The sequence below is a fragment of the Ictidomys tridecemlineatus genome, chromosome 1, assembly GCF_052094955.1.
Source record: "Ictidomys tridecemlineatus isolate mIctTri1 chromosome 1, mIctTri1.hap1, whole genome shotgun sequence".
Lineage (NCBI taxonomy): Eukaryota > Metazoa > Chordata > Mammalia > Rodentia > Sciuridae > Ictidomys > Ictidomys tridecemlineatus.
Window position 1 is genome coordinate 76,985,499 of NC_135477.1, and position 24,250 is coordinate 77,009,748.

The 24,250-nt window shown below is 38.9% G+C and overlaps 1 protein-coding gene and 1 pseudogene across 10 annotated transcripts; both read left to right on the forward strand.

The window, feature by feature from the left end:
* Positions 1-19,272, forward strand: part of LOC101973748 (T-complex protein 1 subunit zeta pseudogene) — a 53,486-nt pseudogene extending 34,214 nt beyond the window's left edge.
* On the forward strand, positions 18,816-23,206 carry Znf32 (zinc finger protein 32). 10 transcript variants are annotated; one of them, XM_078042918.1, is made up of 4 exons: positions 18,952-19,119; positions 19,777-19,973; positions 20,828-20,967; positions 22,277-23,206. In XM_078042918.1, exons 3-4 carry the CDS (start codon positions 20,898-20,900, stop codon positions 23,026-23,028), a joined length of 822 nt encoding a protein of 273 aa, XP_077899044.1. In that variant the 5' UTR covers positions 18,952-19,119; positions 19,777-19,973; positions 20,828-20,897; the 3' UTR covers positions 23,029-23,206. The 10 variants fall into 10 exon arrangements, with proteins under 10 accessions (XP_077899042.1, XP_077899044.1, XP_077899051.1 ...); XM_078042925.1 differs by having other exon boundaries at positions 19,777-19,895; XM_078042916.1 differs by lacking the exons at positions 18,952-19,119; positions 19,777-19,973 and adding an exon at positions 18,816-18,945.
* The last annotated feature ends 1,044 nt before the right edge of the window (positions 23,207-24,250 follow it).

A 24,250-nucleotide genomic window follows, 5' to 3' on the forward strand; every position in this document is an offset into this window, starting at 1 on the left:
GCAAAAACTTCCAATTGCTCTCTCCTCCCAACCTCTAGCAATCATCAACACCCTTTCACCTATTATTCTAGGTACCCTGTGTAAGTGAAATCATAAAATATTTGTTGTTTCATGACTGGCTTATTTCACTTTGTAGAATATCTTTCAAGATTCATCTATGTTTATCATGTGTTAGAATTATTCCTACTTAATTTCTGTTTAATTTTATATGTCTGTATCATACTTTGTTGATCCATTCATCTGTATTTGGATTTACATCTTTTCGCTATTGGGATAATTCATTACAGACCTTGTGTAAATGTTTGTTTAAGTGCATGCTTTCAATTATTTTGTATATAGGAGTCTGACTATATCTTTAAGTTGCCGGAAAATTTCAATAGTACCAATGTAAACAGCCCTCTGTATCCATAAATTCTGCACCCTCAGTTCAACCCAACCTGTAGATTAAAAGTATTTGGGAAAAAAAGATTGTGTCTGCACTGAACATTACAGACTTTTTTCTTGTCATTATTCACAGACAATGCAGCATAAAACTATTTATATAGCATTTATATTGTATTAAATATTATAAGTAACCTAGAGATGATCTAATTATATGAGATTGTGTATAGGTTATAAGCAAATACTGCACCATTTTATATAAGAAATTTGAGTGTCCAAGAATTTTTGTATTCTCGAGGGATCCTAGAATCAATCTTTGGATTCAAAGATAACAAAAGATGGGGCCTGGAATTGTGGCTCAGTGGTAGAGCACTCGCCCAGCATGTGCGGGACCCGGGTTTGGTTCTCAGCTCCACATAAAAATAAATAAATAAATAAAGGCATAAAAAAAAAATACAAGTGTTTTCCTATACATACAGACACAAATTTAATGTTTAACCATCTTAACTAAGCATTTATCATGCACTGTAGCTATAACTTCTGTAGTTTGAGGTGTGACAGTAACAAGTATGAATTTTTTTCTTCTTCATGATTTCCTATATAGATGATTTGTTCTTACTGTTGATTTGTTCTTACTGTTGATTTTTAACAACTTCAGCACAGGACTTTTTTTGCTTTCCTTATTAGGTAAAGTACTTTTACTTTTTCACTTAAAAGAAGTACATCATGACTTCTCTTTGGCATTTCTAAATTGCCAGCATCACTGTTCTTGCTCTTTCAGGTCATGATTGAGTAAAATAAGGGTTGCTTGATGGGCCTGGAGTTGTGGCTCAGTGGTAGAGTGCTGGCCTGGCATGTGTGAGGTCCTGGGTTGATCCTCAGTACCGCATACAAATGAATGAAAATAAAAAGATCCATTGACAATTTAAAAATATCTTTAAAAAAAATAAATAAATAAGGGTTGCTTGAACACAAGCATTGTGACCACAACAATCTGATAACAAAGACAGCTAAAGGTAGGAAGTGTATAGAGTAGATGTCCAAAAAGATGATTCTCATTCCAGGTGGTTGGAGTGGACAACATGAAATGTCATCACACTACTCAGAATAGTGTGCAATTTTAACTTACAAATTGTTTCTTTCTGGAATTTTTCATTTTATATTTTCAGATCATGGCTGATCATGGGTAACTGGAATCTCAGAAAGTGAGACCACTGCATAGTCAGAAATGGAATCGCAGGATCATAGGTAATTTCGTGTTTTTAAAGAACTGCCATACTGATTTCCTCAGCAGCTATACCATGTCACATTTCCACATGTGCACTAGGGTTCCAATTTCTCCACATCCTCACCAACACCTGTCATTTTTGTATTTTGTTTTTATATAATATTCATCACATTGGATGTGAAGTGGTGGTGTCTAAATTTTTTATCTGAATTTCCCCAATGATAAAGATGTGGAACATCTTTTCATGTGCATGTTGCCATTTGTATATTATTTTCTTTGAAGAAATATCTATTCAAGTCCTTTGTGGTTTTTGTTTGTTTGTTTGTTTGTTTGTTTGTTTGTTTTGTTTTGTTTTGTTTTTGTTTGTTGGTTGGTTTGTTTTTGATACCAGGGATTGAACCTCTCCACTGAGCCACATTCCCCAGCACTTCTTTGTATTTTGTTTAGAGACAGGGTCTCACTGAGTTGCCTATGGACTCACTAAATTGCTGAGATTGGCTTTGAACTTGCAATCCTCCTGCCTCAGCTTCCTGAGTCACTGGTTTATAGGTGTGCACCACCACATCTGACATTTATTCATTTTTAGTGGTAATACTTTTATGAAGCTAAGTTTATTATTTTTAACAATTAGTGGGTTTTTGCCTAAAACTCTTTGCATACTCTAAAATCAAAACAACAATCTCCTATGTTAACCTCTTAATGCTTTATGGTTCTAGTTTTATTTCTAGATCTATGATCCATCTTAATTTTGTGAATACAATGAAGTAAGGGTCAAAGTTCATGTTTTTCTAAATGAATATTTAGTGTTTAAGCATCTTTTATTAAGAAAGATTTTCCCCCTTGGGTGAACTTTATTGAAAATCAACTATTTATGCATGGGTCCATTTCTTGATTCTCTGTTCTATTCCATTGATTTATGGATCTGTTCTTATGCTAATAAATACTGACTTTACTACTTAATTTCTAAAAACTCTTGAAATCAGATTAGATAAGTCCTCTATCTTTTTCTTTTTGAAAAAAATTATTTTGGCTCTTCTATGAAAATGTGGGAGGTAAGCCAGGAGCCTCTTCTCTATCAGAGAATGCAATCAAGCTCAATTTTTTATCTTCCCTGTCTACATGGTTGTCTTTGGACGAGTGAACCACATTCCAAATTTCTTCCATTTTTGCTAAGATTAAGCAGGAAGTCAGCCTACTTTTGATTCCACAGTTATCTTAAAACATGATTAGCTTTATTTAAAATATATATCAAAAAATCAGCAATAAATACATGAAATTTTATTTGCCCTTTATAGAAGTATAATATTTTAATGATTTTGGGTTTCCATTGTTTCCCAGATTTTCCTATTCCTCCTAATTATTTAATCTGTGATCTGGAACACAGTTTTAAAATGATACTATCTTCTGTCACAGTGCATGTGTGTGTGTGTGTGTGTGTGTGTGTGTGTGTGTGTGTGTGTTGCATCTATTTTCTTGGCCTATCATATTTATAAACCCTTTTCTTGTTGAGATTTAGAAATTTACTGTCCCATCCCTCAAGTATTTTGGGTTCACCACAGCTTTTGAATTCTCAATAAGACTGATGGTACTGTAGAGTTTCCAGGTTCATACAGTGCTTTCTATTGAACTTTCCAGAAAACAGATTCTGAGACAAAGTCCTGGGAACAAGCAGTTTGGAAAGCACATGCCTTGGGAAACAAGTCAAGGAAGATAGGACTGCCAGTCAAAGATGCATGAAAGAATGAGTTACCATCTGCAGTCACACCAGCAAGGTATGAGGGTACCCTTTTCCCCACATCCTCACCAATGTTTATTGCTGATTGTTTTCTGAATTGTTGCCATTCTGACTGGAATGAGATGAAATATCAGTGTGGTTTTAATTTATATTTCTCTAATTACAAGGGATTTTGAACAATTTTTCATATATTAGTTGATCATTTGTATTTCTTCTTCTGTGAAGTGCCTGTTCACTTCCTTTGCCTTAATTGGGTTATTTGGGTTTTTTGGTATTTAGTTTTTTGATTTTTTATATATCCTGGAGATTTGGAGTTAAGGTTTTTTGGGGGGTTTTTTTTGGCTCTATCTGAGGTGCAGGTGGCAAAGATTTTATCCCATTCTGTAGGCTGTCTCTTCATGTTCTTGATTGTTTCTTTGCTGTGAAGGAGATTTTTAGTTTGGTACCATGCCATTTATTGATTCTTTTTTTTCTTCCTTTTTTTTAAATTTGTTTCATTAGTTGTACATAACAGTAGAATGCATTTTGACATATTGTACACAAATGGAGCACAACTTCTCATTCCTCTGGCTGTACACAGGGCAGAGTCACCAGTAGAAATCATACATGTAATAATGGGTAATAATGTCTGTCTCATTCCATTGTCTTTTCCATCCCCACAACTCCACTCTTCCCCTCACTCTCCTCTACACAAACCAAAGTTCTTTCATTCTTTCCATCTTCACCCCTAACCCCACTATGGATCAGCATCTGCCTATAGAGAGAACATTTGGCCTTCGGTTTTTTTGAGATAGGCTTGTTTCACTTAGCATAATATTCTCTAGTTCCATTTATTTGCCTCCAAATGCCAAAATTTTATTCTTCTTTAAGGCTGAGTAATATTCCATTGTGTATATGTACTACATTTTCTTTATCCATTCATCTGTTGAAGGACATCCAGGTTGGTTCCATAGTTTAGCTATTGTAGATTGAGCTGCTATAAACATTGACATGACTGCATCACCCTAGTATGCTTATTTTAAGTCCTTTGAGTATAAACTGAGGCGTGGGATAACTGGGTCAAATGGTGATTCCATTCCAAGTTTTCTGAAGTATCGCCATACTGCTTTCCAGAGTGATTGCACCAATTTGCAGTCCCACCAACAATGTATGAGTGTACCTTTTCCCCCACATTCTCACCAACACTTATTGCTTGTATTCTTAATAATTGCCATTCTGACTAGAGTGAGATGAAACCTCAGGGTAGTTTTGATTTGCATTTCCCTAATTGCTAATGATGCTGAACTTTTTTTCATTCGTTTTTGGTCATTTATATTTCTTCTTCTATGAAGTGTCTGTTCAGTTCCTTAGGCCATTTATTGACTGGGTCATTTGGGTTTTTTTGGTGTTAAGGTTTTTGAGTTCTTTCTATATCCTGGATATTAGTGCTCTATCTGAGGTGCATGTGGTAAAGATTTTTTTCCCTTTCTGTAGACTCTCTGATTACATTCTTAATTATTTTCTTTACTGAGAAAAAGCCTTTTAGTTTGAATCCACTCCATTTATTGATTCTTGATTTTATTTCTTGCACTTTAGGAGTCTTGTTAAGGAAGCTGGTTCCTAAGCCAACACAATAGATATATATTTTCTGCTAGAAATATAGTAGATATATATTTTACATATAGTGGATATATATATATATTCTACTAGAAAATATATTATCTTCTAATAGATGTAGGATTTCTGGTCTAATGTCTACATCTTTGATATACTTTGAACTGAATTTTATACCAAGAGAGAAATAAGGGTTCAATTTCATTCTGCTACATATGGATTTCTAGTTTTGTCAACACCAATGAATAAGCTGTCTTTTCTTCAATGTATGTTGATGGTGACTTTGTCCAGTATGAGATAACTATATTTATGTGGGTTTGTCTCTGTATCTTCTATTCTTTTCCACTGGTCTTTGACCCATTTATCACACTCTTCAGGATATACCCAAAGGACTTAAAAACAGCATACTACAATGATGCAGCCACATCGACGTTTATAGCAGTTCATTAACAATAGCTAAGCTATGGAACCAACATAGGTGCCCTACAACAGATGACTGGATAAAGAAAATATGGTATATATATTCCAATATACAATGGAATATTATTCAGCCGTAAAAAGAATGACTTTAAAATGACTTTAGAACTGGAGTTGTGACTCAGCATGAGGCACTGGGATCAATTCTCAGCACCACGGAAAAAAATAAATAAATAAACAAAAATAAAGTTAAAAAAAAAAGAATAGCTTTATGACATTTGCCAGTAAATGGATGGATCTGAAGACTATCCTTCCAGGTGAAATAAGCCAATCCCAAAAAAACACAGGTCAAATGTTCTCTTTGATGGGGGATGGGAATAGAAGTTCAGTAGATTAAACAAAATGGAATGAAGGGAGAGAAAAGAATGGGAATAAGACAGTAAAATGAATCGTACATAACTTTCCTATGTACATATATGAATACACCACAGTGAATCTCTACATCATGTAAAACCACAAGCCTGGGATCCTAAATACAATAAGATATACTCATGTTTGTATAAATATGTCAAATTTATGCTGTCATCAGTAACTAAAAAAGAGTTTAATGAGTTATGAAACGTGTATAGACATGTGTGTATAATGCCCCAAACAAGATGAAGTTTCCTCACTCTAGAAAGTTCTTTATGCTCCCCGCACAGTCTGTTTTCCTCATCAGGTCAATGCTATTCCAATTTTGATCAGATATGCTGTTTTGACTATTCCATACTGATGGAAACATAGAGTCTGCTCTTGTTCAACTCATTTTAACTATGTTTTTGTGCACAGAATAAAGAGTTTGAAATCTTAAAAAAAAAAAAAAAAAATTGGCTGGGGATGTGGCTCAACTGGTAGCGCTCTCACCTGGCATGCGTGTGGCCCGGGTTCGATCCTCAGCACCACATACAAACAAAGATGTCGTGTCTGCCGAAAACTAAAAATAAATATTAAAATTCTCTCTCTCTCTCTCTCTCTCTCTCTCTCTCTCTCTCTCTCTCTCTTTCTCTCTCTCTCTCTCATCTCTCTCTCTCTCTCTCTCTCTCTAAAAAAAATAAAATAAAAATAAAAGGAATATATTACCACTGTGAGAAAACTGGGTGCAATTCCACTGGGGTCCTTTGAGAGAATGTAGAACACAATTCAAAATGTTTGACAGAAAAGGGGACAAGTTGGAACACTGCTCTATGAACTCTTACTTCACTGGTTGAAGGTAGCTTATGGAAGATTAAATCCCCAGCACTTGATACCTGCCACATTCAGAGAGCTAGGAAAATTACTGTGGGGGCTGGGGATGTGGCTCAAGCAGTAGAGCGCTCGCCTGGCATGCGTGCAGCCCGGGTTCTATCCTCAGCACCACATACAAACAAAGCTGTTGTGTCCGCCTAAAACTAAAAAAAAATAAATATTACTCTCTCTTTAAAAAAAAAAAAAAGAAAGAAAGAAAGAAAATTACTGTGTCCAAAAGAAAGTCTTCAAACAAAGAGCCAAGGTTCTTGAGATGGAAGGTTTTCAAGATATAGGGATTGTCCACTGATGCTTAAGGTAAGCTCAGAGGATAGGAGAGGGTAGCCAAAAGCACTTTATATTTTACAAGCAGCATGAGGGACTCTGCCAAGTGAACATATTTTAGAATGACTCCATCATGGTGCCTGTGCCCCAAGAACATCTTACCAAGAAGACTTCCAGGTATTTGAACAAGAACAGGGTCCTGAAATTATAATAGCAACTTCTCCTTTAGTTGTAGAAAGATAATAGAAAAATATTGTGTCTCTAATTTTATTGGACACAATTTTATTGGGTCAATAAAATATTTTTTAAAGTAAAATATGTTTGTTATGGTTTGGATCTTGAATGTCCCCCAAAGGCCCATATGGTAAAGGCTGTGGTACTACTGGGAGTGGTGGAGCCTATAGGAGGTGAGACCTAGTGGAAGAAAGTTAAGTCACTGAGGAGCACACCTTTGAAAGGAATATTGGGATCTTGCTCTTTTTCTCTCCCTCTGCTTCGCAGCAGCCATCGAGTGAGTGTAGCTTTGCTCCACCACATGCTCCCCACCATGATGTACTGTGTCACCACAGGCCCAAAAGCCATAGAGCCAGCTGATCATGGACAGAAACCTCTGACATCATGAAACAAAAAAACCTTTTCCTCCTTAGAAGTTGTTTATCTCATTTTTTGTCACAGCCACAGAAAACCAACTAACGCAATTTTCCAAGTAAATATTTTAAATTTTTATCACTGTAGGCATTTCTGCAAATGCCATTCAGAAATTTTAGGAAAATGTTTTCTGAAAGCTCTTTTTATGAGTTAAAACAGCACAACCCAGTGCAGGGGTGCACACGTGTAATCCCAGTGGCTCAGGAGGCTGAGACAGGAGGATCAAGAGTACAAACCCAGACTCAGCAACTTAGCAAGGCCCTAAGCAACTCAGTGAGACTCTGTCTCTAAATAAAATATATAAAAGGGCTAGAGATGAGGCTCAGTGGTTAAATGCCCCTGGGTTCAATCCTCAGTACCAAACACACACACACACACACACACACACACACACACACACACACACACACACACACATTTCAACTCATATTGCAGTAAATTATATTTTTAAAGCATTCTAGTTAATAAGCTGGAAAGTTTAAATGCTAGAAAAGTCTTAAGTAAACATTTACCATCATTCAAAATACTAACAGACTGTGGTGCTTTTTAATAATTGGGACTTTTAAATAATAGGAAGGATTTCAAAAATATAGAAGACAAAAGCAAAAACCTGGGCTGGGGATGTGGCTCAAACGGTAGCGCGCTTGCCTGGCATGCATGCGGCCCAGGTTCGATCCTCAGCACCACATACAAACAAAGATGTTGTGTCCGCCGAAAACTAAAAAATAAATATTAAAAATTTCTCTCTCTCTCTCTCTCTCTCTCTCTCTCTCTCTCTCTCTCTCTCTCTCTAAGAAAAGAAAAGAAACACCATCCATGTTCATCTCCATCTAACTTGTTATTCCTTGACTGTGTTCTGTCCATCCCTTTGATTCATTCATTAACTCATTTAATAAACAAATTTTTAAAAAAAGCAAAAACCTATGCATTCATATGTGCATAATGTCACATTTGTCATATATTTCAACTTTTTAAATGAAAATATCTGTTCCAAAAATGCTAGAGCATAAACTATTTTCACAGTTCAAGCCTACTCTCTGAGTGCTCAGAAAACAGCAGTCCTTTATAAAGTATCAAAGTAACCTTCACTCTATAATTTATCTTCCCTCTTACTGGGGATGGAGGGGGTACTAGGGATTGAACTCAGGAGCACTGGATCACTGAGCCACATCCCCAGCCCTATTTTGTATTTATTTAGAGACAGGGGTTCACTGAGTTGCTTAGCATCTCACCATTGCTGAGGCTGGCTTTGAATTTGTGATCCTCCTGCCTCAGTCTCAAGAGCTGCTGGGATTACAGGCATGCGCCACTGCGCCTTTACTCTATTTAAATGAACAAAGAAAACTTCTGTTTTCACAAACTTAAGAGCCACCAAGGCAAGTTCAATTGCTTGGAAAATACTCTACATTTGATGTGCCTGGCTTCCATATTTAAAAGATGCACTCAACTCATCAGATTTGGAAAGATACCCCCCTTGCCAAAATTTACACCCACACTCCCTCCTCTGAAGTTATATAAATGTGTTTAGCATTAATAAAAATGTTCTTGGTCCTGAAGAACTTAGGTCTTGACAAAATATTTCAGATATTTTTAAAAGCTCTGGGCTCTAGACAGCTACATATGTGACCTACAGTATTAGTCAACAAAATGCCTGACACAGACTACTTATGAAGTAAAGAGCCACTTCCACAGTTCTACGGGTTCAAGTCCAATATCAAGTGGTCCTGTGATTCTGGACCTTTGGTGAAGACAAACAATGGCAATGGTGGAAGCATGTGTTGGAAGGAGAGTTCACATCTCAAGCCAGGAAACAGAGAGACAGAGAGACTGAATTCCCCCAGTCCCCTTTGGGAGCATTCCCTCAATGCCCTAAGACCTCCCACGAGGCTCCACCTCTTGAAGATCAATAGCAGCCCACAGTACTGCCTCCCTAGGGACCAAATCTTACCAAATGGACATTTGGGGGATAGTTATCCAAACCAGAGCATCTACCAATAAAGACTGCCAGGGGTCATGGTCAGGGTCTTCCAAAACTGGTTCTACACTGAGTTCAATCTTTACTGTACTTAGAAGTAATCTAATGCATGTTAAAAATCTTCAGCACACCTGAGATAACTTCAAGTGTGAAATTGATCAAGTTCTGTTCTAAAATTCTCTTTGTTTGTTTGTTTGTTTGTTTTGTTTCTTTGTAGTTGTAGATGGCAGAATGCATTATTTTTGTTGTTGTTTATTTTTTATGTGGTGCTAAGGATCAAACCTAGTGCCTCACAAGTGCTAGGCAAGCACTCTGCCACTGAGCTACAGCCCCAGCCTAAAATTTTCTTGTAAATCAAACAGAAATATAAAGAAGGAAACTGTCATTGAAATGCTCATGTTAGATGACATTTTATTAGTAACAATCTCTTATTTATCTTGAAAGAATGATTTTTATCTTCAAGTGTAAATAATCCAGTAATCTGAGTTTCAGATTCATCTTTTAAAGTCACTGTAAACTTCAAAATCAAAGGGACAGTCCACAAGACTACCCTCAATTAAAAGTTTAAGGGTACTCAAAATCTTCAGTTTGATCATTCACTAGATAGACTCACAAAACTCACTGAAAGCCATTGTACTCATAGCTATGATTTATTGCAGTTAAAAAAAAAAAACTAAAGTCAGCCAAGGCAAGAAGTTCATGGGGCAGAGTCCAGGAAAAATGCCAGATGCAGTTTCCACTATCCTTTCCCTGAAGTGTGAAGGCAGCAACACTTTCCCAGCATCCATCTGTGACTATATGCACAGAGCATCACCAACCAGGAAATAGCACTCAGAGTGTTTATTGGGACTCCATCACACAAGTATGCTTGATTGCCTGCATGGATGACTTCAGTCTCCAGGCTCCAGGTCACCTGGAGGGTGACAGATACTGCACAACCCCAAACCGACCCTGCATCATGTTATCCCAACCTGGAGTGTTCAGGTCCCATCCTCATAGATTCCACCGTGTGGCAACCTTCACCTCCAATTGTATTTTAGATTATCCCATGTGAACCAACACCTCCAGGCAAACAAATACAGTCCTGTCAGCCATGATATGCTAAGGATCATCTCCCAGTAAAGGAGGACAGTTAAATCCTTTACTACAGAATCATGAAATCAGCTATGTAATTTCAGTACTGTATTTTAAATTTCAAGAAACATGTTTGAGTAGACTGAGGTACAAAATAGAAGACACAGAGACAAACCCACATAAATATGGTTATCTCCTACTAGACAAAGATGCCAAAAATATACTTTGAGGAAAAACAGCCTATTAAACAAATGGTGCTGACAAAACTGGAAATCTACATGTAGCAAAATGATATTAAACCTCTATCTCTCATCCAGCACAAAAATCAACTCAAAATGGATCAAATACTTTGGCAGTAGAACAGAGACCCTACACCTATAGAAGAAAAAGTAGGACCAAATCTTCATCATGTCAGCTTAAGACCTGACTTCCTGAACAAGACTCCTAAAGTGCAAGAAGTAAAATCAAGAATCAATAAGTGGAATGCATTCAAACTAAAAGGCTTCTTCTCAGCAAGGAAACAATTAAGAACATGACCAGAGAGTCTACAGAATGGGGAAAAAAATCTTTACCACATGCACCTCAGATAGAGCACTCATCTCCAGGATATAGAAAGAACTCAAAAAACTTAACACCAAAAAACCAAATGACCCAGTCAATAAATGGCCTAAGGAACTGAACAGACACTTCACAGAAGAAGAAATACAAATGACCAAACACATATGAAAAAAAGTTCAGCATCATTAGCAATTAGGGAAATGCAAATCAAAACTACACTGAGGTTTCATCTCACTCCAATCAGAATGGCAATTATTAAGAATACAAGCAATAAGTGTTGGTGAAAAGGTACATTCATACATTGTTGGTGGGACTGCAAATTGGTGCAATCACTCTGGAAAGCAGTATGGTGATACTTCAGAAAACTTGGATTGGAACCATCATTTGACCCAGTTATCCCACTCCTCAGTTTATACTCAAAGGACTTAAAATCAGCATACTAGGGTGATGCAGTCATGTCAATGTTTATAGCAGCTCAATCTACAATAGCTAAACTATGGAACCAACCTGGATGTCCTTCAACAGATGAATGGATAAAGAAAATGTAGTACATATACACAATGGAATATTACTCAGCCTTAAAGAAGAATAAAATTTTGGCATTTGGAGGCAAATGAATGGAACTAGAGAATATTATGATAAGTGAAACAAGCCTGTCTCAAAAAAACCAAAGGCCAAATGTTTTCTCTATAAGCAGAAACTAATCCATAGTGGGGTGAGGGGTGAGGATGGGAAGAATGAAGGAACTTTGGTTTGTGTAGAGGAGAATAAGGGGAAGAGTGGAGTTGTGGGGATGGAAAAGACAATAGAATGAGACAGACATTATTACACTTTTACAGACATTATTACCCATTTATTTACAGACATTATTACCCATTATTACATGTATGATTTCTACTGGTGACTCTGCCCTGTGTACAGCCAGAGGAATGAGAAGTTGTGCTCCATTTGTGTACAATATGTCAAAATGCATCCTACTGTTATGTACAACTAATGAAATAAATTTTCAAAATTAGAATTTTTAAATTTGTTTAAATGTGTTTGACTATTCTGAAAAATGCTTAAACCCTTGAAACTATTTTGACTATTTTAAAGCAAAAAATCATTACTTGTTTCTTGCATCAGTGATAACAAATGAAAATAAGCTAAATTTAAGCTTTTCTTAAGAAAGAAAATGGATAAGAACAAAAGGATGAGAGAAAGGCAGATTGTTTATGTGTCCTTACAGTTACCTTGAATTTTAATATCATCACTACCAATGGATTTAATTTTCTTTTTTAAAAAGTATTAGTGCTGCAGATTGGAAGCCATTAAGGAGAAACCCCAACTATATAGATGTGGGATTCAGGATTGATCTTGGAATCGAAAATGAAAAATAGAGGAAAAGCCAGTGAAATTCAAGTAAATTCAGTTGTTTACTATTGTGTTCTACATCGATGTTAATTTCCTCATAAGACAGTTGTTGTCTTAGACAGTTTTCTGTTGCTGTAAAAAAAATCTAAAACTACAAAATTTATAAAAAGTAGAAGTTTACCTGGATCACTTGCCAAATCCTGGATGCTAAGCAGATGCTGATGTCATGCCAAGACAGAGTGCCATATCTGGTCTCTCTTCCTCTTAGAAAGCCACTGATACACTATGGGATGTTAGAGTCTGTAAACAAGTCAGGATGGCACCTGGCAAAATGCCAGAGGGAGTGATTTGTGAAGTAAAGCCAGAGAGCCATTAAGTGTGGAGATTCCTTATTGGTTGACTGCTGTATCTAGTTTATGCTAATTAAGATAAGCTGTGTGGAATGTATATATACCCCTCCTGTTCTACAATATACGGCTTCCACTCCTGCTGTATCAACATACACAAGTTGTTCGTCACCCCCCAGTTGTTTTGCTGCAGCCAGACTGCGGCAATGGGAGCCCACTCTCTTGATCTCATCTAATCTCAATACCTCCCAAAGACCTCCTCCCCAAATTTAACATATGACTTTGGAGATTAAATTTCCAACACATAAATTGGAGGAGTGGGGCATATTTACACCAGAGCAATTTTTTTATCTTTTTTGATTAAGCAACTCTAACAAAAAGTATGCATCATTTGCCCTAAAGATCACTCAAATTCACCTTTGCCATGGATAGAACCTATCCATGGAACCCAGTGAAGAACCCTGGCTCCAAGGGACACAGCTTGGTTCTCAAGTGTGGGAGGAACTGGAATCCAACAGAAGATCTAAAGAGAAACAGCTTCTAGTTCCCACCTTCAGTTGCATTCATGTCTTTAACCTCTGGCCGCTTGTAAGAGGACTTCTTCCTACAAAACATATGAATAAATGCAGAATTTTGTGCTCCACCCTGACATGTGCTCAGAAGGTTTGTTATGAAAGAGCAACACTCATTCATAAAACAAAGGGTGTTCCTCCTCTTTGTAAGCCAAGCAGCACCATAAACTCATCCTAAAGGGGTTCTAAACTGCAGTCCCATTCAATGATACAACAGGATAATCAGCAATGGACACTAGAACCTCAGTAGGAAATGATGGCCTGACCCATACCCCTGGAAATAGATGCAAATATATACTAAGTGTGGTCATCTATCCACTTCTTATACTTTTCCTTTTAGTTTATAAGAAATTCTATCAAGATGTTCAAAAAGAGCACAGCTATCTAAAAGGCAGAAATATCCCTGTAATCCCAGCAGCTCAGGAGGCTGAGGAAGGAGGATCATGAGTTAAAAGATAGCCTCAGCAATAGTGATGCACTAAGCAACTCAGTGGGACCCTGTCTCTAAATAAAATACAAAATAGGGCTGAGGATGTGGCTCAGTGGTCAAGTGCCCCTGAGTTCAATCTTTGGTACCAAAAACTAAATAGATAGATAGATAGATAGATAGATAGATAGATAGATAGATAGATAGATAGATAGATAGATAGATAGATGGATGGATGATAGATAATCTGAAGCATGCACAAATAGCTTTCATAAGGAGGAATGATTTTCATTTGAATGGTGTAGGAATTCTGAAAGGATAAATCAATAATGTTCATCCTAGACTCACGAAGTCCAAATTCATAGTATCCTGAATTTGTAAATCAGGTAATAGAATAAACAGAATACAAAAGAACAGAGGCAGCTTCAGTTTGTCCAAGGAGAGACTAATGTGATTTCAGGCCCTGGGAAATAGTTGAAAACTCAAGATACATCTGGATGGCTCTAGCACAGGGTTCAACTGTCTTTTCAGAGAAATACACAGATTTCTTTATCCTCCTGGATCCAGCTTCTCAGGCCTGATCACTGACCAGAGGACTGGGCAGGGTTTGGGAGTACCTGAGAGATGGTCAACTTTCTCCCAAGTATTAGCCTCTATGATAAACAGAGTAGGCTGAGGGTTTGGAAACTATGAGAAGACTAGTTAGTTCAGTGAATGTACACAGTAGCTGCAAGGTAAGGAGATAAGCACAGTTATTAACAGATGTCTTCAGAAGCTTACATTTCTAGCAAGGACTGGTATAAACTCAGAAATAGTTCTTATAAACTCTTCCAGAGGGTCAAAATGCTCATTCTATCACTCTAGACCCCAATGCTCGGTTCAGAATTAATATAGCAGTGAGCCTTGAGCTTCCTTGAGCTTGGCCATCTCATGGAAGTTCCAGGGGCAGTTACTTCCTTCAAAGGAACCAAGAATCTTTCCAAAGCCAGAAATTCACCTCAGAAACCTGGACACTACAGCTTTCATTCTGCATTTAGGATATAATTATCTGATTTTTCCTGCCAAGGAAAATATTTCTAATAGTAGGATGTATACATTTGAGACTTACTATACATATATCTAAATGTTTAATCAGAATAATTGTCTCAATTTTACACTTGGAAAAAATATCCATTTCTAACTCCCCTTTGCAGTTTTTGCCATTCAATAGTTAGAGGGAAACTTTTGTTTCAATTTTAAAATGAATAATCAATCTAAATCTTGAATATTTTTCTTTTAATTGTGTGTGTGTGTGTGTGTGTGTGACAGAGAGAGAGACAGAGACAGAGACAGAGACAGAGACAGAGACAGAGAAATAGGGAGGGAGGGAGAGTTGTGCTTGGCTGCATTTCTATTTAAATGTTTTTTCTTATTGATTTGTATGACAATTGCTAATATTTTCCTAGCTTTTCACATGTTAACTTCATTTAGTGATATTTTACCCATACAGAGTAATCTTTTTTGCACTATTTCTGCCTTCATTACCATGGTTAGGAAAGACTTTCTATGCCAAGATTATAAAACCAATAATCCATCTGTACTTCTGAGCCTTTTATGTCTACAATCTACATTTAATCCATCTGGAGGTTATCTTGGTGTTAGCATAAAATGACCAAGCCGGGTGCAAACTTCACAGATCAGCACAGCTTTTATTCAGCAATGAAATCATACATGTGATGGACCCACTTTCCTAGTGGGAAATGAGCTGCTGGCCAAAGGGGAAGTCTGGCTTATATGGTTACACTGGGAGATGACTTAATTATTGACAGAGCATGTCAGTTTGAGCACTCAGGAAAGAGATTTGTTTTTTACTGGGCAATGTTGTGAGAACTTGAGATTTGTTTTTACTGGGCAATATTTTGACTTGGAGAAAATGGAGGGTCTGGGGTCAGTGGTCAGTATTTATCTCTTTCCCTCCAGGGTCCCATTGCACTGTCACTGGGAAAGGATTTATTTTGGGAAGGATCAATGCTTTGGCCTCCTCCCAGAGGCTGTCATTCTAGGCTTGATGGATATCTCCTCCCCAGGGATTGCCTTGCCACTGGGAAAGAACATATTAGGAAATGATCAATGTAATCAGTGTTACCTTCTTCCTCACTCCCTCTTCCCAGGCCACACTATTTTGTGGTTTGTCATTTTCCATATCTTTTATTGGTATAGTGATTAAGTAAACATTTAACTTTACTTTTCCCCGCAAATGGCTGGACTTCTGTCATACCACCATTTATTGAATTATTTTTCCTTCCCCTAACATTTTGAAATGGCTGTGAAGTTTGAGGAATAATTTTGTGACAAGCTTTCAACCCTACACTGCTGATGGAATTTTCCTTTACCCCTCACTGAACACACTCCTTCCTGCTAATTGCCTTCAAATGTGGGTTGTGACTGAGGACCTGGTCCCATTTAGGAACTTGGCAAAGACTGGTGTCTATCTAGGGAGAGCTGGGTCTCATCTGAATCTCATCAACTCCAGTCCTAACCACTCTTTTCCCCACTTTCCATTCAATGTATCCACTTTCCTGAGACCACTTAAGGAAATTTTTGTAGATTTAGGAGAGAAACATGAATATAATTCCACTTCATAACCACCTTTTCCCACCAAATACTTGGCATCTACCTTGATGGCAATATCTGAAACCTGTCCTACTCCTACAGTTGGTCTTGGCTTCAATGGGATCAATATACCTGGAGTGACTTCAAGATACTTGGTGCTGGAGTGGGGTTGTGGCTCAGTGGTAGAGTGCTGATCTAGCATGTGTGAGGCCCTGGGTTCAATCCTCAGCACCACATGTAAAAAAATAAGTTTAAAAAAAGATGTAGTGTCCAACTACAATTAAAAAATAAACATTTAAAAAACAAAAGATACTTGGTGCTATTTATCAGCAGGGGAAACATTCCTAGCCCCCCTGAGGGAGGGCACATGAATCCTCACCCACACAGAGCTCTGGGGAATGGAGAACAATTACACAGGACTATCTCAACAGACACAAAGACTGGGCTTTGGAGAATAGTAATGTCTGTTTGTGGCTGCTCCAGAAATAACAGAAAGAGAGGTGATTGTGAAGGAGGCAATCCAGGAATCTTTGCAGTGCTGCTGAGGTGCCCTCCAGAAATGGTGAGCTTCTGGGCAGCAGCAGCTTGGACTTGGATTCTGACCAAAGTTTGAGGAAGGTGGTGTGTTTCTGTTCTGTCTACAATGTCAGTACCCTCTTGAAAAAGCAGAGAGGATGTCTTGCTCCCATTTGTGTTTCCAGCACTTAGCACAGCACCTGACACTTAAAACGGACTCAACTCAAATGTTGAATGAAATGATTCATTAGCAATATTAATAACATGTAGGAATCAGCATTATTTCCATAACACAAAAGCATATTTGTGAAATTAAATATTTCTTTTGTCTAATTGATATGTGGCTTTGGAGTAGAGAACAAGCTCACAGTAACAGGAAGAGTTCCTATGAAGCCCTCATTCAACAGGATAGACAAGAATACTAAGTGCGGGATTGGGGTCGTAGCTCAGTTGTAGAGCACCTGCCTCGCATGTGTGAGGCCCTAGGTTCGATCCTCAGCACCGCATTAAAAAAATAAATAAATAAAGATATTGTGCCCATCTACAACTTATAAAATAATAATAAGAAAAAGAATACTGAGTGAGTATTGTGGAGGCAGGGATCCCCAGAGCAATACAGTTCACCACGAAAGAATGCTCCAAGGGGGCTGGGGATGTGGCTCAAGCGGTAGCGCGCTCGCCTGGCATGCGTGTGGCCTGGGTTGGATCCTCAGCACCACATAACAACAAAGATGTTGTGTCCCCCGAGAACTAAAAAATAAATATTAAAAATTCTCTCTCTCGGGCTGGGGATGTGGCTCAAGCGGTAGCGTGCTCGCCTGGCATGCGTGTGGCCTGGGTTCGATCCTCAGCACCACATACCAACAAAGATGTTGTGTCCCCCGAGAACTAAAATAAATAAATAAATAAATATTTAAAAAAAAATTCTCAAAAAAAAAAAAAAAGAAAATGCATTTATCAGATTTCAAGTAAAACCTTTGCATATTGGGTGATGGGACTAAAAAATAAGTATTATCATTTAAAAAAAAAATTCTCTCTCTCTCTCTCCTCTCTCACTCTCTCTTAAAAAGAGTGCTCCAAGAGGAAGCCAGGATCTTGTAAAAGTATATTCGAAGACGGCTTATGGCATTTTATAGAGCCTTTATATCATGGATGTTCACAAACAACCATGTACCCTCCCAAGGCCAAGGACTGTGCTGCCTGTGTTCTTGACTTTCTTCAGAGAAGCCCTGTGAAAAAGGGGTTCCTGCCCCAGGTGCTGAATCATCTTCAGGATTTATAATTCTCAATTCTTCAGTCACATCTTTATTTAGGAAGAAAGATTTGAGTTGTTACTCTAGGAAATAGTTTTCTCTCCGTAATCCTTAGGTCCAGGTATTCGTTCTGCATTCACGAAGTCCCACCCTTTGCCCTCAAGACGCGAGGTCGCCGGCCATGCCCAGATGCATCCTCCGGGCTCTGCGCCCCGGGCTCCCACCGTACCCAGAATCCCAAAGTTCGTCAGTGGTGCGTCTACACGGCATTCAAGACAATGCCTGATGGTATCTCACCCTTTATTCCGAGTAAGAATTCTTATGAAATGGATCGGAAGTGTGTTCCAAATTCTTCTACATTTTCAACGCTACTCCGGTGTCAGACACCCAATGACAGAACACTTAAATCTTTGCCCACGCAGTGACTCTGAGAACCAGAGGCTTAATCGCCTGCTTTGCCCCAGGACTTTTCCTCTCTCGAAAACCCGCCAACAGGGTTTCCTCTGTGCCGGCTTCCTAGCCTCAGGGCTTCCCACGCCGCGTTCACCCCAGGGCGCACTTTCACCCCATGCCGCTCCCGCCTCGGGTCTCCCGCGCCGCGGACTACGCTTCCCACAGTGCCCCGGGCCGCGCGCGGGCTCCTGGGAGCTGTGGTCCGGCCGCCGCGCGGCGCTGCTGAAGCGGGCTTAGCGCCGGCCTTTGTCTATCTGCGGGCGCGCGCCGCTGCGGTGAGTGAGGCCGCGGTCGGGTCCATGCGCCCGGGCGAGGCGGGGCCGCGCTGTCAGGCCGCCCCTGGGCCCTCCGCGCGGCCGCGAGCAGGCCAGGCCCTGAGGGTAGCGGCCCGCGGCCCACAGAGAAGCGTCCACTGGGCTGGAAGCCGGAGGCTGAGTCCAGGACGCGGGGTGGGCCTGGGGGCCTGCGGCAGGCGGGGAGGGTCTGCAGCGCGTAGCTGGGCCCCTAGGACCGCGGTGTCGGCAGGGCTAGGCGTTTGCGAAGGCACAGCATTCTGCAAAGGGAAGGGACACAGGCAGCAGGCAGGTGCACACCCGCCGTGAGGGTTCCATAGAGGGAAGACACGGGCCCCTAGGGAGGTGAGGAGACCCTTCTGGGTGGAAAATAGGGAAAAGATAAACTGGAGTTGGGTGTGTGTGTGCGCGCACACACACACACACACACACACACACACACACACACACATACACACACGCTACTAATTCTGGAACTCTACCCCAAGAGGCCCCCCAGATGAGAACTCTAGATCTTAGTCCCCTCCTGATGAGAACTCTAGATCTTAGGCCTTAAATCTGTAGACCCAGTTAGAGATCTCACATTAGCTCTTTTGTTCTCCCAGGAGCTACTTGATAAGAAGGATATTAATCTATTCAGCAAATGAGGTAATAGAGTCAGAGCAGATTGGTTATTTGCCCAGGTCAAACACTGAGGAAGCGAAGGCAAAAGTCCCAGTTTCTAGAGACCTAATTCTGAGCTTTTTTCAAAGGATTCTATGCATTTCTGATAGGAAAAGCAGTGTATTCTGATATAAAACCAGTTTCTTCCAGAATTTGATTCTTCAGAGAGAGGACAATGACAATTATCCCCTTATTAACCAAGAAGGTTCTGGAGACACAACTGAATTGTTATTTGTTGAAGACCTCACAGGACGTGGAGATGGAGAGTTGTAGGTTCTACCCACTTGATCTGACTAAAGCCTATTTTCTGGAGTCCTCAATAACAAGAGTCCATCCCCATGCAGCAGGTACCATGTAGTTTTCCAGTGACTCTTGGTGGATGTGCAATTGTTGATCAGTAATACCTTGAACTCTCAAGTGAATTTACTGGCACTTTGACAAAGTTGGAAGTGCATCCTCCAAGTAAGAGTTCCTAGTCATCACAACATAGAGCTAATTATGCAGTTGTCAAGAATGCCCAGGTTAACAAGACAAAGAATTGTAGTATCATAATACTAATTCCTTAAATCAGGAGTCCAGCATTTTGATAGGACATATTAGAGAGAAACAAAGATTATACATTAAACCATTGCATAAATAAAGTATAACAGTTCAGAAATTAGAGTCCTGAAGTTAGAAGGAATATTCCAAAAGGGAAAAAAGTAGAGCAGGAGAGGGGTGAGCCTGGGTCTAGAACTTCCTAAGAATTGTTCAAAGGTAACATGAAATTCCTTATTTGGTTCTTATAATCTAAGAGAAACTGGACAGGAGCCAGTTATGAAAGCTGAAATTTTTTTTTTTTTTTTAGGATTCTGAATTCTTTGGGGCTTAGAAAATAACAGGCAGCAGTTAGGAAATGGAAGATCCCATTCTCATGCCAAAATCAAAATACAAACAGGAGTGACCATTAAATGGGGAAAATATATATATATATATATATATATATTTGTGTTCTTTGCTTTCCTGCCTCCTATTTCCTTCTAGATTCATGTCTGTGTGGTCCTTTTGTCTTTGAGCGCATTTTACAGTGACATTATATATGATTATGGTTATATCGAGCAATCAAAATGTCCTTTTTCTACTCAGTTCCTGTTTATCCTTCACACTTAAAAATTCTGCCTTTTTCCGTTTGTTGTTTTGTTTTTGTTTTTTCCCTCCTTAGGTGCTCAGAAACAGCCCATGGAAGAATTATATGAAGAGGTGGTGATTAAGATTATAGAGCAGGAGTGGACATGTTTGGATTTCCAACAGCTACCCTGCTGGACTGTCATGGAAGATATGCCCAGAATGTAGCATTTTTCAGTGAGTGAGTCCGCTGGTGGCTGGGATGTCTTCTGCACACAGATACTCAGAGTCCATGTCCTCAGCACTGGTCCTCAGTCTGAGGAAGCAGAGGAGACATTCCTTTGATGGAGCTCACTGTTCCTAGGGGTTACAGAAAAAGCCTGCAAGCTAGAGGGCTATGCTAGCCCTCGAATGTGTAGAAATAGTCAGAACAGAGCAAGAGAACAGTCTGGACATGGAGGTAGACTCAAAGTAATATCAGAATGAGTGAGCACCTTTAACAGTCAGCACTATCACTGGATAAGAATAAAGCAGGAAATAAGGAGAAATTTTCCATAGGGAAAAAAAAAACAGTGATGAATGGATCCATATTTAAAGCACATAAGAGGCTCAGATACAGGATGGTATTGGAAAAGTCTATTGATACCTACATATGAAGTTTAAGAACAACTTCCAAACCAAAATTTATTTTAGTTCCACCATAGCTTAAATAAACTAAAAATAGTATGGATTTTAAAGGAAGGAATTTGTTAGATTCTATAATTTTCTGACTATATTTTAATATCAGATAAGCTACGTAACTTCCTTAAGCTCCAGGCCTTCATCTGTAAAATGGAACAATGAGCTCTGACTTGTACAGTTGCAGGTATTAAAGACAATAGATGTATAAAATCTAGGATTGTGCTACATATTTTCTAAGGTCATAGCGCTTACTCCACTCTTAAGAGCAAACTTAAGGAATAGGGTGGAATTGGGTTGACTTTTCATGGAACTAATACAGCTTGTGTGTCTGGAGCCCTTGCATGCATTGGTCTCTTCAGGACCCTTTGCCCAATTTTGTACTTTTTTTTAAAGGGGTACCTCTAAAGTTTTAAAGCTTTAGACCCTTTACATCCTGGAACCACACCTGTTTAGGAATCAGATAAAGCTTGAGTACAGGGCTCTTGTGTGATCCTGTATGTTTTCCTTGATTTTCAGAGCCTATTTTCTTACCTACAAAATAGAGGTAATTTTGTCTACCTCACAAGATTATTCAGAAGACTAAATTAAATGTAGAGGCAGTACACAGCTATAGAGTATTCCAGTGTTTGAAACCCACCTCCAACTTATTTAGCTACATGGTCTTGACAACCTCCCTATGCTCTCTTTTCCTGATCTGTAGCAATCCCATAGGATTAAATTATTCCAGGATTGAATTATCTATGCAAAGTTCATAGTCTAATGCCTGGCACTTAATAAGCACTCAAACGATTGTGTTTCTATTTTCCATATTCTTCTCACTCAGCATATTGGTACCTCTTACATGACTTCCCTCTCATTTTATCAGATGTGATGACAGAAGCTCACCACAAATATGATCACTCTGAGGCCACAGGATCCTCAAGCTGGGATTTCCAGAATTCTTTCAGAAGAGAGAAGCTGGAACAAAAATCCCCAGATTCTAAGACACTACCGGAAGATTCACCTGGAGTGAGACAGAAGATCTATGAGTGCCAAGAATGTGGAAAGTCCTTCAGGCAAAAAGGTAGTCTAACATTACATGAGAGAATTCACACTGGTCAGAAGCCCTTTGAGTGTACCCATTGTGGAAAAAGCTTCAGGGCCAAAGGCAATCTTGTTACACATCAGCGAATTCACACAGGAGAGAAGCCTTATCAGTGCAAGGAGTGTGGGAAAAGCTTTAGTCAGCGTGGTAGTCTGGCCGTCCATGAGAGACTCCACACTGGACAGAAACCCTATGAGTGTGCCATTTGTCAAAGAAGCTTCAGGAATCAAAGTAACCTTGCTGTTCACCGAAGAGTTCACAGTGGTGAGAAGCCCTATAGATGTGATCAGTGTGGAAAAGCTTTCAGTCAGAAAGGAAGCTTAATTGTTCACATTAGAGTCCACACAGGTCTAAAACCCTATGCCTGTACCCAGTGCAGGAAGAGTTTCCACACCAGGGGGAATTGTATTCTGCATGGCAAAATCCACACAGGAGAGACACCCTATCTGTGTGGTCAATGTGGAAAAAGCTTCACTCAGAGAGGAAGTCTGGCTGTGCACCAGAGAAGCTGCTCACAAAGGCTCACCCTTTGACCATTTTATTCAAAGGAAGTTTTATTTCTGAATTAAGGGTACAAAACCCTCTGTTATTGAGCTGCATATCCAGTTCTATGGAATGAATGGAGAATATTCTAGGAAGACCAGTAGGGCAAACAAACTTTTTTCCTTATCCTCAGATGAGTATGAAAAATAAATGTCTTGTTTATCATTATCATGTATTTTTCATAATTTGTCATGTATTTTTCATATTTTGACTTAATTTCCCAGGGTACCCTCATTAATCTAGAGTCATACTAGAGATTGAGTATAGTAGATACAGATTTTAAATTTGTATTTGACACCATCAGCCTTTAAAAATATCAGCCCCTAATCAACCCCAAGGTCATTTTCTTCTCTACATATTCAAATTAATAATTGTTTTGCATTCAAGACCAGTAGGTAGAACACAAGGGGCAAATTTAATTAAGAATTCTCTTTGAACATTTCATTACCTGGATAATGAATCATTACCCCAATAACCTATTCTAAAAAAACCACTCTGTCCATAGCAGAAGCCTTAGCCTTTTCTTACAAAAGAAGTTTCCTTTCCAAGACTACAAAGGTTTGGAGTTTGTATGTTAAAGATTTCCTTCAGTTCTCCACTTCTAACAGTAATAATTTGCCTGTACCTAAAGATCTGACAAGTACAACTGTGCTCTTTTGAAGAATCCTGAACTGATTATTATGCCCTCTTAAAGGGACTTCTGTTCTCTGAAAAACATAATGACCCTCCCTGCCACTTTGGCAACAATAGCAACATATTGGGGTTAGGATCACTTAGAAAGGACATAAGTGTCCTTATTACTAAGCCTAGACTTTTAATTTATAGTCAATTATGACATCCCACTCTTCTAACAATACTATCCTTTTCCATCTACACACAGAAAATAAATTTGGAAAGATAATTTGTTCTTTATTTTTTTCCCTCTAGTGTATGAGATTTGAAGAAGGTTGTAGAGAAGTTGGTTTTGTGAGGAATTTAGACTTCTAAATGCCAAAATTTCATGATAGCAAATCTTTATGATCTAGAGAAGTAAATGAAATCAAAGGGCATTATGGATTTGATTATTTTAAAAAGAGTAGTACTCCCAGAGACATTCTGATAAAACTTGAAGATGTATGCAAGATTGTGATAATATCCTCATTTATGATAATCACACACTAGAAATTACACAAATGTCCAACAACAGGTGGGGAATGAACAAACTGTTTAATA

Bases quoted from the DNA above. Each gene is read 5' to 3' on its own strand.
- Znf32 (XM_078042929.1), top strand. From the start codon at position 20,993: ATGTCTTCTGCACACAGATACTCAGAGTCCATGTCCTCAGCACTGGTC. The intron at 21,087-22,276 runs GTTCCTAGGGGT...TCATTTTATCAG, and splicing joins TTCCTTTGATGGAGCTCACT to ATGTGATGACAGAAGCTCAC.